The sequence below is a fragment of the Callionymus lyra genome, chromosome 16 (assembly GCF_982586985.1).
Source record: "Callionymus lyra chromosome 16, fCalLyr1.hap1.1, whole genome shotgun sequence".
Lineage (NCBI taxonomy): Eukaryota > Metazoa > Chordata > Actinopteri > Syngnathiformes > Callionymidae > Callionymus > Callionymus lyra.
The window spans coordinates 14,770,087-14,786,326 of NC_141833.1; the positions used below are offsets into that span (position 1 = coordinate 14,770,087).

The following is a 16,240-nucleotide window of genomic DNA, read 5'->3' on the forward strand; positions in this document are numbered from 1 at the left end:
TTTCTAAAGCCAAAATGCTGACTTGCAGTTTTTACTTGTAACACTTTAATCTCAGATTATTCAACGTTTTAAGTGTAAATACGACTTTTTAGAAAAAATATTTTTTTTCCCGAGCGATGAGCGTGAATTCCCCCGGCGACAGACTAGGATGTTTTAAATATACGTTTTAGTTTTTCTATGTGTCGACTCAGCAGTTTTATTTTCATTCTGCACACGTCACTTTTACTTTCTGTTCCAAGTTTCCAACGGTCCACACAAGACGCCCCCCCGACACTGATTATGTTCTGGTAATCGATTTTCAAGTGAGATTATAATCTGCTGTACAGGATGAACTATTCCATTTTGCTGACTTCAGCAATAATCTGCTTCCTTTTAAGTCTCCCTTTTGTTTTGTTTTTTTTCTTCTTTTTTTTAAAGGGGGGATGCGATGTAAAGATTCTTCATGCCAATTAAATTTGATTTCAAAAAAGCCTCTGTATCGTGAGTTTTCATTTGAAGTTGGAAAATTATTTGAAAATGTTGTTTTTGTATTATAAAACTACTTTATCTGTATCGTAATAAGTAAGTAAGTAATTTTTATTTGTATAGCGCTTTTCCAGACCAGGGTCACAAAGCGCTTAAACAATCAAAACAATATTCAATAAAGTATATACTTTAAAGATCAAGATAACACTGATAACACAACAGGAGTTCCAGAAAATCGAAGAATAATGTCATTTTAATAGTTTAATAGTTTTCTAAATTAATATATGTACATAAGGAACAGAGTTTTCGAAAAACAAAATAATGATTGACTCTTTGTTTACAAATATATGTTAAAGTAAAAATCTTAAATCTCATGAAATACTTTTTCTTTAAAATATAATGTTGCTCCTCGTAATTTTAAATACTTTTTTTTGACTAAAACACAAACAATACATCAGATAATCTGTATTTTATTGACCTGTTATAATGTAAAAAATCATATTCATAATATTAAGACAAATACAATCACGTTAATTGTGCTCGAAAATAAAAAAAAACATGTTTCATGTTTTTTATGTTTTAAATAAGCAAAATAAAACTTTTAAAATGTTTATCATAATTGAGTCAATTATTTATTAATAACTTTAATATATCATGTAAGAGTTACATAAGGGGGTTTACATTTTAAAAAATAAATAAATTAAGAAAAAAAGAAATATTATAGTAGATTAAATCAGCACGATGGTTTAAAAAAAAGGTAAAAAATATATACATTTTATTCCTATGATAAACAACACGTTCAAAATATTATGGTGAAACACAATAAAAGCAATAAAATAAAGAAACAAACTTGATTCACTGAGGACTCAGCCAGTCCTCTAGAGGGCGACAGAGGCCCGTGTATCAGACGAAAGCCAGCCTGTCTTATGAAATGGCGTCCTGTGATTCGATTGTGACGTCACAGTTAACAACATCACGTCACATAATTATAACACATGAAATAAGTGCTCATCTGTCAGAAACAACATCTTCAACGCGCTATGAGTCATTTCTATTAAATATAGTTGCGAACCTTCAGCGACAACAACACGGTGACTCACGTTTTAATCCGAATTCAACGTAAAAGAAAAAGAGGTGGAAATAGAATTCGTGACACGCTATGACGTAACTGGGCTCAGTGTATATTATTATGCTACCATTGGTGACGCCTTCTTTTCTATTTCGCCGCCTCACCTGACTGACAGTGGCGCGGTGGGTTCTGGGAAACGCAGTGCGTCTTTCGAAACGTTTGCTTGTGGGAAAGTGGGAAACGATATTATTAGTTGTTTTTTTTTATTAAGGTCCCACGAAATACAGTTTAAAAAATCATTTATTTATTTCAATTGTGCAGCAAAAATATTTATATGTTATATTTATTTATTTTTCTCTTTCAATAATAATAATAAAAATAACTCGAAGGTAATACAATGTTAATATAAAGCACAGAATACAATTAAAGTACATTAAATAAAATCAGATAAATTGAGTAAAATGACATACAATAAGAGACATCACATTAAAGTGTCTTATATAATAAATAAACAATTATTAATGACATGAAAAAATATATTATATTCATTTATTTCCCCCATTTTTTCCTATAATCCTTTTTATTGAACTAAAATGGTAATAAAAAGCACATAATAATAAAACAAAATGAGATCAAATAAAGTACAATTACATTCAATAAGAGGCATTATATCAAAGTGACATATACAAAAAATACTTATATATTTAAGTCTCATGCCTAATAGGAGTTGTCCAGGGATTTGCTATTATATTTATTTATATTTCCCGTTTTTCTCTTAATTTAAAAAGAAAAATCAAACTCAATGGGGAAAGTAGAAGATTTATTTCCTAAAAATAAATGATTGTTAGTATAACTTTAAACATCAATAGCACTCTGTTGAGTGACACATTGAACCAAACGTTTTTTTTATTGGACATAATAAATATTAAAACATTAAAACAAAGTATAATTTGATAGTTTGACAAAAGCGAAAGTAGAAGATTTATTTCCTAACATTTTTTTATTGTTAGTATAACTTTAAACATCACTAGCACTCTGCTGAGTGACACATTGAACCAAACGTATTTTTTATTGGACATAATAAATATTAAAGCATTAAGACAAAGTATAATTTGATAATTTGACAAAAGGGAAAGTAGAGGATTTATCTCCTAAAATAAATTATTGTTAATATAACTTTAAACATCACAAGCACTCTGTTGAGTGACACATTGAACCAAACGTTTTTCTTACTGGACATAATAAATATTAAAGCATTAAAACAAAGTATAATTTGATAATTTGACAAAAGGGAAATATTGTTTTTAACTAGTTATTCATATAGAATTACTAGTTCAAGTTAGTTCTCTAATTATTGTTAGTATAACTTTAAACACCAATAGCACTCTGTTGAGTGACACATTGAACCAAACCTTTTTATTGGATATACTAAATATTAAAGGAAATTAAAAAATATATATAATTTGATAATTTGACAAAAGGGAAATATTGTTTTTAACTAGTTATTCATATAGAATTACTAGTTCAAGTTAGTTCTCTAATTATTGTTAGTATAACTTTAAACACCAATAGCACTCTGTTGAGTGACACATTGAACCAAACCTTTTTATTGGATATACTAAATATTAAAGGAAATTAAAAAATATATATAATTTGATAATTTGACAAAAGGGAAAGATTGTTTTTAACTAGTTATTCATAGAGAAAAAAAAGAAAAACATTTTTTTTTTTAAATTATTTATATTTTATTGAATTTAATACATAAATAAAAGCACTGAAACAAAATATTGACACGTATCATTAATATTTTCGTACAAATAAATATCTTTAAAAAAAAAACAAAAAAAAAAAACCCCGCGCTTGGCGCCTCCATTACCCACAAGCCACCGCGTTGTTGTCAGCGGCCCCCATCTTGTGTCGCTGCTCATGAATATATATCAGGGGGCAAAAAAAAGAAAAAGTATGTTCGTCGTTCATCGCATATTCCAGCTCCAGTGTTCCGGTCCAAAAATGGGACGTCGTACCGTCACGTCTCCGCCCTGCTCTGCCTCTTTAATCGCTCAAAATGTTTCCCCGGAGGAGCAGCGAAGGATCCCCGGAGCAGCAGGAGGCGAGAAGTGAATGAGGAGCAGCGACAGGAGGAAATATAGAGATTTTTACGGGTTTTATTTTTGTTTAAATGTAGCCTGAGCGTCGTTTTTGTTTTGCGGGACTTTTCATTTTTTTTTAGAATGGAAAGTGTCGCCGAGGATGGAGGCGCGACGAAGTTGCTGAAGAGTGCGGCGGCGGCGGCGCGACGAGGAGCTCCGGCGGCGGCGGACGACGACGGCGGCGGCGGCGGCGGCGGGCGCCTGACGTCGAATGGCCGGAGCTCGTCGAACTCCCTCCTGTTGCGACGGCGGCGCTTGAAGAGGAACCTCACCGCCGCCGCCGTCAAGATGAACTCGGCCCTCTCCTCTGCGTCGCTCCACACACGCAGTCTGGACCGCGAGACTCTGCTCCGGAACCGGCACGGAACGCCGCCGCAGCTGCAGCCCCAGGACCGGGAGTGGGTGCGGGCGGACCTCCACCGGGGCTCCGTCCACGTTCACCACCACCACGTCTCGTCGTGCCCGCGCCCGGTGCTGTGCACGCTGGACACCACCGCCGGCGACATGGCGCTCCGCCTGAGCAAAGTCCGCAGCAACAACTCGGTCGTCATGCGCATTTCCAGCACCGACGCCAAGATGGACCAAAATGGCAACTGCAACCCGGGTTACGTTACTAACAAACGTGTGACCCCCGGGGACCCCCCGCCGGAGCTGAGGGCCACCAGGCGGGACAAGATGCGGCTGCTGCTGATGAAGACCGACGTGAGGGAACAAGAGAAACTTTTCACGCCGGAGGAGGAGTCCGAGGACATCATCACCTGCTCCCTGTCCGACCTCAACTCGGCCCACGACGCCAGCTTGAACTCCGGCTCGGACGTGGAGAGCAGCAGCGCCTTCGACGACCTGAGCTCCGGGGGGGCCCGGCTGAGCGAGCACCGGGACTCCCTGAGCGACGACATGATCCTGGGCACCGACGCGTCCGTCCTCGACACCGAGGGCCACGACACGTACGGGAGCTCCTCGGACGAGCTGGAGCTGGACTGCCCCCCACCTGCGGTCATCTCCTCCCAGCATCACCTCCTGGGGCCCTCGTTGTCGGGGACACCTGACCCCCAGGAACCGGTGGAGTCCAGCGGGGACTCCGTCGTCCCGACGCTGTATGTCCAGCTGCACGGCGAGGCGGTCAGGAGGCTCGGTCCAGATGAGAGGCCCCTGCAGATACAGAATGACTTCCTCTTTAAGCTTGGATTTAAGGACCCCTGGAGAGTTCAAGAAGAGGGCCTGAACACGGAGATTGGCTCGCTGCTGCGATTCTATGCAGGTGAGTTCTTCTAGTTTAACTTTACTATCAAATCATTTATCTTCTACCGCTGAGGGGCCCCCTGGGGCCGGAAGCCTGTCCTTGCTTTCTTAGGACTGTCAAAGGGGACACGAAGGCCTACAACTAGATTCCAATCGTTTTTGGTTTTTTTTTTGGAATGTTTGAAACTTTAATTCCAGGTTGTCAAACTTAATACTTCAAGGGCCACAATGCTGAAAACAGTCCAAATAATGGCTTAAACTTCGCAACAATCGCCTCTGCCAAAGGAGCTCATTATTAGGGGAGTTTTTTTTGGCAATAATCGGGCGATACGATGCATATCGCAATACGTGGGGGCCGATAGTATTTGCGATACTGAAGGATATATTTGTAGTATTGTCCGAGTACTTGACTCTGGTGTTGACCGGGTGACTCTTGACGAAGTCGTAACTGCTTTCGTTTGTTTTGAAACCAAAATATGTACAAACAAATCTGCATTTAAAGCTCACTGTATCCTCTCGTCCTCAGTCATTGTCTCACAGGATTTGATTTATTTTTCTCCGCTGGGAACTTAAAGGCTGCTTCCGTCTAGCGGAAGTTTAATTGCCTGTGAATACTTGTATTTAAGTTGCAAATTAAAAAGCGAATTGTTTTACTTAATACACACTTAATTGAATATAGAAAACATACAATAACAAATCAATAAAGTTTGCTACAGTATTATGAAAAAAAGTATGATTTATCAACTTGTTTTCTCACACGTCTATTAAATACAGTTCAATAAATGACATCTTTATTGAGTAAACAGTTGGTGCATCAGGCGGCATCATACCTCTGCCAAGGAGGTATTTACATATGAGCCTACAGGGAAGTCTGTTAAACAACTACCAGAGCAAAAACAAACAAAATCCAAGGATCATGGGAATGAGAGCACACTGTAATATTTATGAATACATTGTACAATCTTAAACTACTATTTTCAATACATTCGCTTTTAAAGTAAGTGTTTCTGGGCAGCAGTTGGAAGTGAACGACGACTCCTTCAAAAGCTTCCTTAATCCAGATGGAACTCCAGATGCAGTCGTCGGTGTAAGGTCTCGACAAACTTAAAAAAAAACAACATCATTTTTTAGCAGATAAACGCTCACAAGTCCATCCTCCTCAGTGCAGGTGCAATTTAAAAACATTATTACAAACTACTTGACTTCTCCTCATTCATCATCGTCTCTGTAAAGTTGTTTTTATCTGATTCAAGATCTCCCTTGAATCACAAATTCTTTTCAATTTGTTTTTTTTGGGAGCTTCCTGTACGTTTACATTTTCTTCTTTAAATTGACTTTAAATAGTAAATACTGGAGCTAATTTAATAGCAAAAACTTTTGTCTCCAAGTCTACCTTTTTATCTTACTTTACTGATTCTTTTTAAGTACAAGGCAGTGATAATTCTAGTGGCCAATTTGACAGTTTACCACAAAACCAAATACTTACTAACTTGTGATTCAACTTGTGAGCCTATTTTTTGGTAAAACAATTTATATATAAATGCTATATATAATAAGTAAATACAGTTATAAATAAGTAAATACAGTTATTTTATGTTTCTTTTTAAAGTCCTAGTGTTACCCAAAAGTCACTAAATCATGCTAAATAGATTGTGGACGAAATTAGCCATTGTTTCTATTCTCTAAACCTACTGGTTTTTTCGTGAAAGTACCGCGTTAAACCCGGAAAGACACCGATCCCTAGTCCAGGCATCCTTGGAAAAAGTCCAGTCCAGACAGCAGTTTCCACTCAGCTGTTTGTCAGATCGACTTCCCATTCTTTATTTTCGGGTCCACGCCATAGCTTCCACTGACAGTTACCAGTGTGTCGTTCCGACCCGGCGGACAAATGGCAATTCCACAAAGTCATCACCCAAACTTATGGAGCTCAGACACTGGGGGCCCTTTCCGGCTTTTTGCCCCATTATATCCGAATGAAAAGGCACAATGCTTTTGTGGTTTGGATGGAGAGTAGGGGGCGGGGAGCATTATGGCCCCGGGAGGACCATAAACCCTTTTTTTTTTTCTGTGGACCCTGCTGGTCATTAAGATGCTGCTCGGTTTCTCTCCTGTTGGCGTCCGGCTCAGATACTGTCACTCTTAAGTGTCTGCCAAGTTGGCCTAACATGCTCCTCCAGAGCCCAGGAAGCTTCTTGTCTTTCCCAGGCTACCCGGGGAAAATGGTCGTAATAAAAGTGTCTAACGAGGAAATATGATGCCGGAGAAAAGTGGGGAAACAAACAAACAAAAAATAGATAAATAAAAGCCACTTCCTGCTCTGGACCAGTGGTCACGTAAAAACGAGTCATGCATCATTCGCCTCATGACCTAGCCTTGAGAGGCGAATGCACTTCACGTCCCGCTACACTCGTTTTCGTTTCGGACGCTATCTCACGCTCCCGTGGATTGATGCGAGCCGTGCAGTCGGCCGAGCCGGCGGCCAATGGGATCGCTTGATGAGCCTCCGAGGGCGACGCCTCCCTCCTCGTCCCATGTGAGGAAGCTTAACGTCGGTCACCTGAGCCCCGGCTACTACGTCGAGCATAAATCCTCTCCTGGTGTGTGTGTGTGTGTGTGTGTGCAAGGACGCCGTAGAGGTCTCCTCGACACGGGCGTCGCTCGGCGGAGACGACCCAGAGACGTGGATTCCTGAATGACATACGGGGCCTGGCTTCCACTTCCTCTCCGTTGCACGTCGAAGGCATGTCAGGAATGTACGCTGGCTCCTCTAGAATGTCAAGCATGTCTGCTCGAGGAGGAAGTGGAGTGAGGGGGGTGCCGGGGGGGCGGGGGATACCACTCTGACACATGTTGAGCTGACTTTGACTGTTTGTCCTTCTCAGATAGTGGAGGCTTCGGCTGACGCTGACTGACTTTCAGCCGCAGCTGCCATGAGCAGCAAAGACCTTTTTTTTTTTTTTTTTTTATGTCTGCAAACTCTTAGACGGATCATGACGATTATCAAAAGAATGTACTTCTCTGGGTCAAGGCCCTAAAACCCAATGTGTTTTTGTTGTATCCCTTGTGATGTCTCTGGGGTCGACGTGAACGACCTCCGACACAGCATATGTATTTTCTAGAAGCCTTGACCCAGAGACGACACAAGGGATACCACAAGCACTTTTGTTTTCACCTTGACCCTGAGCTAACTAAGCTGTTGACCAACCGTACAATTGTGTTAGCATTTCTAATAGCTACAGTAGCTACAGTTTGGTAGCTTCACTTGCTGTATATTGGATTATGAAAGAACAATTTATTTGTTTTAAAAATGAGTCCAATCCAGAAAATATTCTGGTCCATTGAGGTATAGATTAGGACACGTTAGTACTCGGGGGTTCATGTAGCTCATGCACAGGATGGTGCCATAAAGTCTCTAAACTTAGGGGAAATGTTGTAACAGCATGATCTTGAGTTTTTAATCCATGTGTTTGTAGCTTCACGTCTGGACTATTGCAACAGTTTGTTTTCGTGTCTAAACCATAAGGAGATGTCTCGCCTGCAATTCACTCTAGACCTGCTCTAGTAGAAGAACTCGCATTTCTCCGATCCTTAAATCTCTTCACCGGCTGCAACTTTCTTACAGGATCAATTTTAAAATGATATATTAAAAAGTATATACATAGACATATTTTATTGGGTATTGTTTTGATTGTTTAAGCGCTTTGTGACCCTGGTCTAGAAAAGCGCTCTACAAATATTACTTACTAAGTTTCGTGTTAACACATTTTTACACATCTTTAGTCGATTGTGGAATCAGCCATTTTTGTAGTCCTTTGTGATTACCTAAATATAATTTGATGAATAGATATTCATTGTTTTAAAGCTTCTCCAGAAGTGTGTGACATTTGAACACCAACTAAAAAAGCAATACACTATAAATCCCCTTTTTAAATGGACCAATAATGTTAGTTTCGGTTGTTTGTAGTATGTTTTGCAACTTTAATATATATAAATATCTTAAAGTACATCTACATTCATGTCTACTATATGGACAAGTTATGTTGGCAAATGAAAGAAAGTAATATATTCAATTTAGACCAAATTAATAATTATTTTTACCCTGGGGTCACAAGATGTATGCAAGTAAGGGTTTATATAGGTCAGTCTGCACAGGTCATCTGTCTATCACAAGACACACATAGAAAGCAAACCGTACACTAACTATTAAGAGCAGTGGTGTAAAATTTACTCTACAGAATCTTACTCTTCTGTCCTTGAAAGTTGTCTTATATGTCGGCATAAAAGCTAGGGCTGTGTATTGGCAAGAATCTAGCAATACGATGCGTATACATGTGCAACGATACGATATATTGCGATACTGTAGGAACAATGATATATTGTTTCTTTTAAAGAAACAATACTTTTTCTTGCTTTTACAACAAAGAAATGAGCAAATACTTTCCCTAATCAAATGTGAAAGTGCTTGAAGGAAAGTTCCCTATTTATATGAACAGAAATTCTAAACTTATATTAACAATAATGAAGTCAGTCTCAAACAACCTGGAGCAATATCCAGTATCTGTCAGTGTTTAATTCTTTAACTTTAAACTCTGGTTTAAAGCCAAAATGAAATCCAAACATCAGCTTTAAAAGCTGCAGGACTCTGGTGTATCCTTTTCTTATTCACGCATTGATGCCATTTCACCAGTTTTTGATGTCACGGAATGAATGTTGACAACTAGTGGCCAGAGCTTTAAATGCAACACACAAATGAATAAAAGCTGTAAATTGGTTCTTGCCGATATATATTTTAATATTTTTTTAAAATATAGATGCATTGCTGTTGAATATCGATACAGTATCGGGAATCAAAAATATCGACATGTATCGACATTTGTCTTAAACCCCTAATAAAAGCTAATGTCGTGGACACCGGATAATCTCCGGATGAACAGGTTTAATCCGCCCCAGGGGCCGTTGTTCGACACCCCTATGTCAGAGTCGCCCATTAACCAAAGAGGAACTTTAGAGAAAAAACCCAAGTCCTTACAGAGTTTTGCATAAAAACTACGCCACTGTGATTTATCTTCTAATAGTTACCCGAACAGGTTCCCACAGGTGAGGACTCGGGTTTCAAAACAAGATGGTACAGAGGTACCGGGCACCGTACCAGTTTCTTTATGCAGTTGCATAGGCAAGTCCGGGTCATATTTGTAGCCTACATACCTGGCATGGGCCAGATGAGAGGAACCCACTTCATCCTCCTCGACTCGCAACTTCACATGTACGGGAGTCCGACTAGATCAGGCCGCTGTCCTCTTTGGCAACCGGGCGAGTGGACCTTTTCAGCGCCGCCCACACAGGAACCCTTTTGTATCGGCCGACCGTCGTTACGAGAGTCTGAGTGCTTTGAAAAAAATGATAAAAATAAACCTACAGAGACTCTGGTGATCAATATATGCACAGGGTTGTTGCTGACGGTGGCAAAAAATTCCTTCACTGAAAAAAAGAAAAAAAATTCCCGTCCCGAAGGAACCGATAGATTTGTAACAACAGTCCTATCCATAATTGAATAGGCCTCTCAGCCCAGAGGAAATCGTACAGGTTGGTGTCGCCCGGCAACAGATCCCCCGCTCTCAGGTCAGGAGATCCTCGGCTTTGCAAATAATGAAACTTTGTGTTGTGTGTGCGTGAGGGGGCGTCTTGCATGTGTGCGTATCAGGTATTATTCATCGTGCAGTTGTTGCCGCTACATGCGAGGACCTGTTCTCCTTCCTGGAAGATGAAATATAGTCGCACTAATGCCTCAGATTTAGGAGCAGGACAGACTTCTTTTTTTAGGGAAAACATTGTTCCTAACATTTAAGGCTCAATAGCTTTTGAGGTAAAATTGTCACTTTTTTTTTTGTTTAATGTTACTTTAGAGGGAAGATTAACTGTGTTTGGATCATAAAACAAAGAAAAGTATAGGACAAATATATTGTTAACAATGGTGATGAGATGTTTCTTGCATTACATTCATGAATTTCGGTAAAAAAACAAAAATAATTATTGAAAATAACCTGACAAATAACTCTTTTGGAAGCATTTTTTTTATTAAACAAAAAGAAATGTGTAAACACACAAACAGAAACATAACAAGGGTCCAAATATAAAAATAAAATGATTCAGCAATGTATTTTTGACACAATATATAGAAAAAAAAAGTTGCTTAAATGTTCCTAATTTGACTGCAAACCACCATTTATTTTCAGTTGTGATTTTTAAGAATGGCTTCATGGCCACACTTTGGTGCGCTTGGTGTGTTTTTGAAACCATGGAAGCTGATGAAGCATAATTTAATGCGAAAGCTAAAGTACGAGAAAACGTTTTTTCCTCGAGGCTCAAGCATATATTAACTTCATCCGATAATCTTCCATCTACGAGAGTTTTTCTTTAGTTGATATTCAAGATGTTTTGTTGCTAGAATGTTGATTTGAAAAGTTAAAAACTCACTGTGAGACGTATTGTTATTGGATCTCTTTTTATTGTTGTTAAATAAAAATATAAAACCACACATTTAATTGTAATTTCCTGGTAAAATTAAAACAATTGTGGTGTTTTGTGGAGATTTACTTTCTGTTTTCGTCATTGTGATTCAATTTACAAGTAGGTTGTTTCAAAGCATGTTAAAAAACCTTTAGCTGGACTTGTTGCCCATATTTTTTAAATGAAATAAAAGCTATGTAAAGCACAAAAATAAAAAAGAGAAAAGGAATGAGAAATTATAACAGAATTCAGCATATCTAAAAAAAGGCCAAAATCCAAATAAACATTACAATAAACATATTCATTTTAACTTTCGTTGAGTCAATCTTTTCGGTTAATTTAAGAACTTTCGAGGGCCACTTGAGCGTCGGTGTCGGCGACTGCTCCCCCCTTAAGATTGGTTGTCACGCTATTTTTGGTCCGACATCAAAAAAACTACACACCATCATAGAAATTGTGCGAATTCAAGCGTTAATCCAAATGTACGTCTCCGGGGCCTGCACGAGAAAAAAAGAAGTGGCACACTGAACCCTATCAAATAGTGACACAGGATTTCGGAGCGAGGCCGAGGCCCCCGTGTTCTTAACCAGACCAAAGCTCCTCTGAATTATTTAGATTCATTAGCCTCCTCAGCTTAGTAAACACTCTCATCTCGACATGCTGTTTGAAAAAAGAAGCTCTTTGTGAAGCTCTTATGAAATTAAAATGTTTGCATTTTCAAGAGCAGCTCTGATGGGGAAGGAAAGATTTTTGCCCTTTTTTTTTTTCTTTTATGAGCCACATTAATGAGCAGTGGTGTGTACTGGCCTAGAAACTTCCAAGGTAATTCCTTTGCAGTCGGATGCAGCTTCGTGTCCCTGCTCTTGTGTGAAGCCGAGTCAGGGTCGATGCCAGCGTCTGCTCTCAATTTTTTTTAAAGGTAATTCCCTGGTTGTTGTTGTTTTTTTTAAGCAAGGTGAACTTGGCAGGGACGACTGTTTGTGGCGAGCCAATAAAACCAGACGTATCTGATTGAATGTTTGAGATAAGGTGCCATGGTTTTTGATACGGGTTTCATTCAAGGTTGAACTACCGAGTGAGGCCGACAAAGTTACTGTAGAAGCTCTTGTCTCGCAAAAAACATCAACACGCAATTGTTTTTTTTCAATAATGGCAAATATTTAATGAACTAAAAATATTCTCTATGTTCGAGGTCGTCAATGAAGGCAACGACTGAAGTTCTAAAACTGAATTCTTAATCTTTGCTGGTTCTTCCGGTCGATAAGGGCCACGAAGGGGTCCGGTTTTTTTTTGTCCCAGGTAGTTTAAGAATGTGTCCCTTTTTCCCCCCAGAGACCGGGGTGTTGTACACTTTTTTTGGGGGTGAGGGACCTTTGACCATTGACTACAGAGAGTAACAATGGGGTACTTGAATCGCTCCTTGACCCCTCCGGTATTTGCGCTTAAAGTTCTCTCAATTTAATCCAGCACTGCTCAGCAATTTCCGTAACCCCCTGGGACCCCCCCCCCCCCTGGAATACATGCTTGATCCGCATTAGTCCTCCCAGCTTCTTCTGGACATCATCCTCTCCAAAGATTGGAAGAAATTCTTGCATCTCCTTATTTTGTCCACGGGCTAATGGTTGATTTGTGTTTGGTTCTCGCTATTAAAAGAAAGACTGCCATGCAGGCGTGTCACAGGTACTTGCAGCGAGAATTCTTTACCCGCTCTAGTAGAAGAACTCACATTTCTCCGATCCTTAAATCTCTTCACTGGCTTCCAGTTTCCTACAGGATCAACTTTAAAATTCTGGTTCTTACTTTCAGATCTATTCATGGTCAGGCTCCTCCTAATGTCACTGATCTGATCCAGCCTTACACCCCAGCTCAGGCTCTGAGGTCTGTGGATCAGAATCCGAGAATAGTGATGGTTTCTGAACACGGTCATGGACGGACATGACTTAACAAGAAGGATCTGTCTCGCCTGCATTTGATACAGAACTCTGCAGCGAGAATTCTGACCCGCTCTAGTAGAAGAACTCGCATTTCTCCGATCATTGAATCTTGGTTCCTCGCACACGGTTCAGGACCAGAGGAGAGAAATCCTTCCAGACTGTTGCTCCCAAGCTTTGGAACGATCTTCCTCTGTGTTTGATGATCTACTGACTCCTTCAAGAAACATCTTAAGATATTCTTATTTGTTCAGGCTTTTCCTTGATTTTCTGGAACTCCTGTGTTGTTCTCTGTGTTATCTTGACCTTTTAAAGTATATATTTGAGTATTGTTTTGATTGTTTAAGCGCTTTGTGAAACTCCCTGTTTTTTTCAATGGAAAGAAGCACTTTAAGTATCTCTATAATCCTACCCTTATCTTTGGTGTTGAGCAGCAAAGAAGGCAGTGGCTCTCTGGAAAACATGGCTATCGTAGAGGCTCTGAAAACACTCGAGGAAGGCTAGTTTCGGTCGATCTGCAGTCGTGTCACGAAGACCCCCTAGTGAGGTGAGGTGGGCAAACTGGGGTCGGACCATCGGAGATAACGTCTCCTTCTATTCTCGGTTAAGCTGAGGAAAGTGGATTAGCAAAATGCTAATTAAGACTAAATAACGTTAAAGGCATGCTTATCAAGCGTGCAAACACACACAATATATCGTACACTTCAGATACAACAACCTGTTTGTGTCACTGACAAATGTTCAGTGTTTATTGTAAACAGAAGCCTCCTTATTAATAGCTGTGATGATTTGTATCCACCGTCGAATGGATGACTCCTGGAGCTGCGCGGCGTGAATGCATCAGATGTTAATTTAAAATAGTATTTTGGTGATAAATGAAGCGGTTATTAATAGAAGCGCACTTGACTTAATGGATGACGCTCCACTTCGCTACGTCTCCTTCAGCTAGCTTAGCGTTTGTCAGCTTCAGCAGGTCTCATATTTAAATGAAATAACATTTGTATGTTCTCCCCGTGTTGCGTGTGTTTACTCCGGTTTCCTCCCACAGTCAAAAAACATACAGAGGTTGATTGAGAACTTTGGGAAATGTATCCATAGTAAGTAAGTAAGTAAGTAATTTGTATTTATATAGCGCTTTTCCAGACCAGGGTCACAAAGCGCTTAAACAATTAAAACAATACTCAATGAAATATATACTTTAAAGGTCAAGATAAAACTGATAACACAACAGGAGTTCCAGAAAATCAAGGAAAAGCCTGAACAAATAAAAGTGTCTTAAGATGTTTCCTGAAGGAGTCAGTAGATCCATCAAGCGCAAAGAGAGAGGAAGATCGTTCCAAAACAGTCTGGAAGGATTTCTCTCCTCTAGTCCTGAACCGTGTGCGTGGAACCATCAGTAGATTCTGATCCACAGACCTCAGAGCCCGAGCTGGGGTGTAAGGCTGGATCAGATCACTGATGTAAGGAGGAGCCTGACCATGAATAGATCTGAAAGTAAGAACCAGAATTTTAAAGTTGATCCTGAAAGAAACTGGAAGCCAGTGAAGAGTTTTAAGGATCAGGGAAATGTGAGTTCTTCTACTAGAGCGGGTCAGAATCGATAGGTAGAGAGCGTGTGTGAATGGTTGTCTGTCTTTGTGTGTGCCCTTGCGACAGACTGTCATCCTGTCCAGGGTGTCCCCTGCCTCTCACCCTATGGTACTGGGATAGGCTCCAGTCTCCCCGCGACCCCCGGTAAAGGATAAAGCGGTTGAAAATGAATGCATAAACATTATATTTCAGTTTTCCAAGAGAGATGGTGGTCTCAAGTTTTTCTCGGGGGCTTGTCCCCTGACTTTCCAGGTACATTAATCCTGGGTAATCGTTTGATAAAGTTCTCGGGAGAGAACGGGTGTCGGGTTGTTTTTTTTTTTTAAACTATCCTCACAAACGCACTCGCCTTCGTCCACTTAATTACCTGACAATACTCATTCTTAGCAGACCCTTTGAGTCACTGTGTAATTGCGTAATCACATTTCACACTTTCCAGAGCCCGAAATCTAATAAGTTGTTGTCGCTCCGATATTCATTATATTTATGTTTTCACGTGGACTGTGGTTCGGGCTTTAATTACACCAGGTCAGAATTGTTTCTTTTCTCTTTTTTTTTTTTCGGGGCGTCTACCGAGGCAGACACGAGTGAGTCTGTCGGTGTCATCTTGTAGAGGAACCGTTTCCAGTCTCGTATAGATTGTCTTCTTGGCTGACATCCTCCCACCACTGTCCTCCCTCTCTCTCTTTCTCTCTCTCCCTCTCATGATCGATCCCCCTCCTTTTTCTCTCACTATCCGTCCTCGCATCTCCTCCTCCCTCAAGCCATCTGACAGTTTTCATTTATCTCCTCATATCTCTTTATCACTCCCAAGATCCTTTTGCTTTTTCTTTTTTTTTTTTTTTCATCCCACAAACCGCTGACCAATCCTTGATAATCACCGCTAAATATTCATCAAAACGCTCTAAATTTCCTTCGCTAAAGATTGGATTTTGCTTAATTTCTGGACGGTGCTTCTGTGAAACGGATGACTTTGAAGCGAGTGTGAGAGTAAAGCAATAAGTGGGGGGGTGTTTTATTACCACAAGAACGATGGTATGGCATGTATAGATCACATGACTATTATGTCATAACCTCAGATGGAATCTTTCTTCTCGCTCTGTGACACTTCGGAAACATTTACTCAAAGCTGATTAGATCAAAGGTTTGTTTAAAAAAATTGTGTGTTTTTATTATTTAGAAATCAGCTCATTATTTGGCAGTTTGATACGTTTCAGATGATGTCGACTACCCTATATAATTCTTTTTTTGAATTATTTTTAGATGATTCGTCATTTTTGTTTTTC

At 39.9% G+C, this 16,240-nt stretch overlaps 1 protein-coding gene across 1 annotated transcript in view; it reads left to right on the plus strand.

Annotated features, from left to right (window-relative positions):
* Positions 1-3,262: 3,262 nt before the first annotated feature.
* The window catches only part of phlpp1 (PH domain and leucine rich repeat protein phosphatase 1), a 62,117-nt gene continuing 49,139 nt past the window's right edge, over positions 3,263-16,240 (plus strand). The window contains exon 1 of the mRNA XM_087811283.1: positions 3,263-4,945. Coding sequence (XP_087667409.1) covers positions 3,766-4,945 — 1,180 coding nt within the window. The 5' untranslated portion in view covers positions 3,263-3,765. The remainder of the gene's footprint in view (positions 4,946-16,240) is intronic.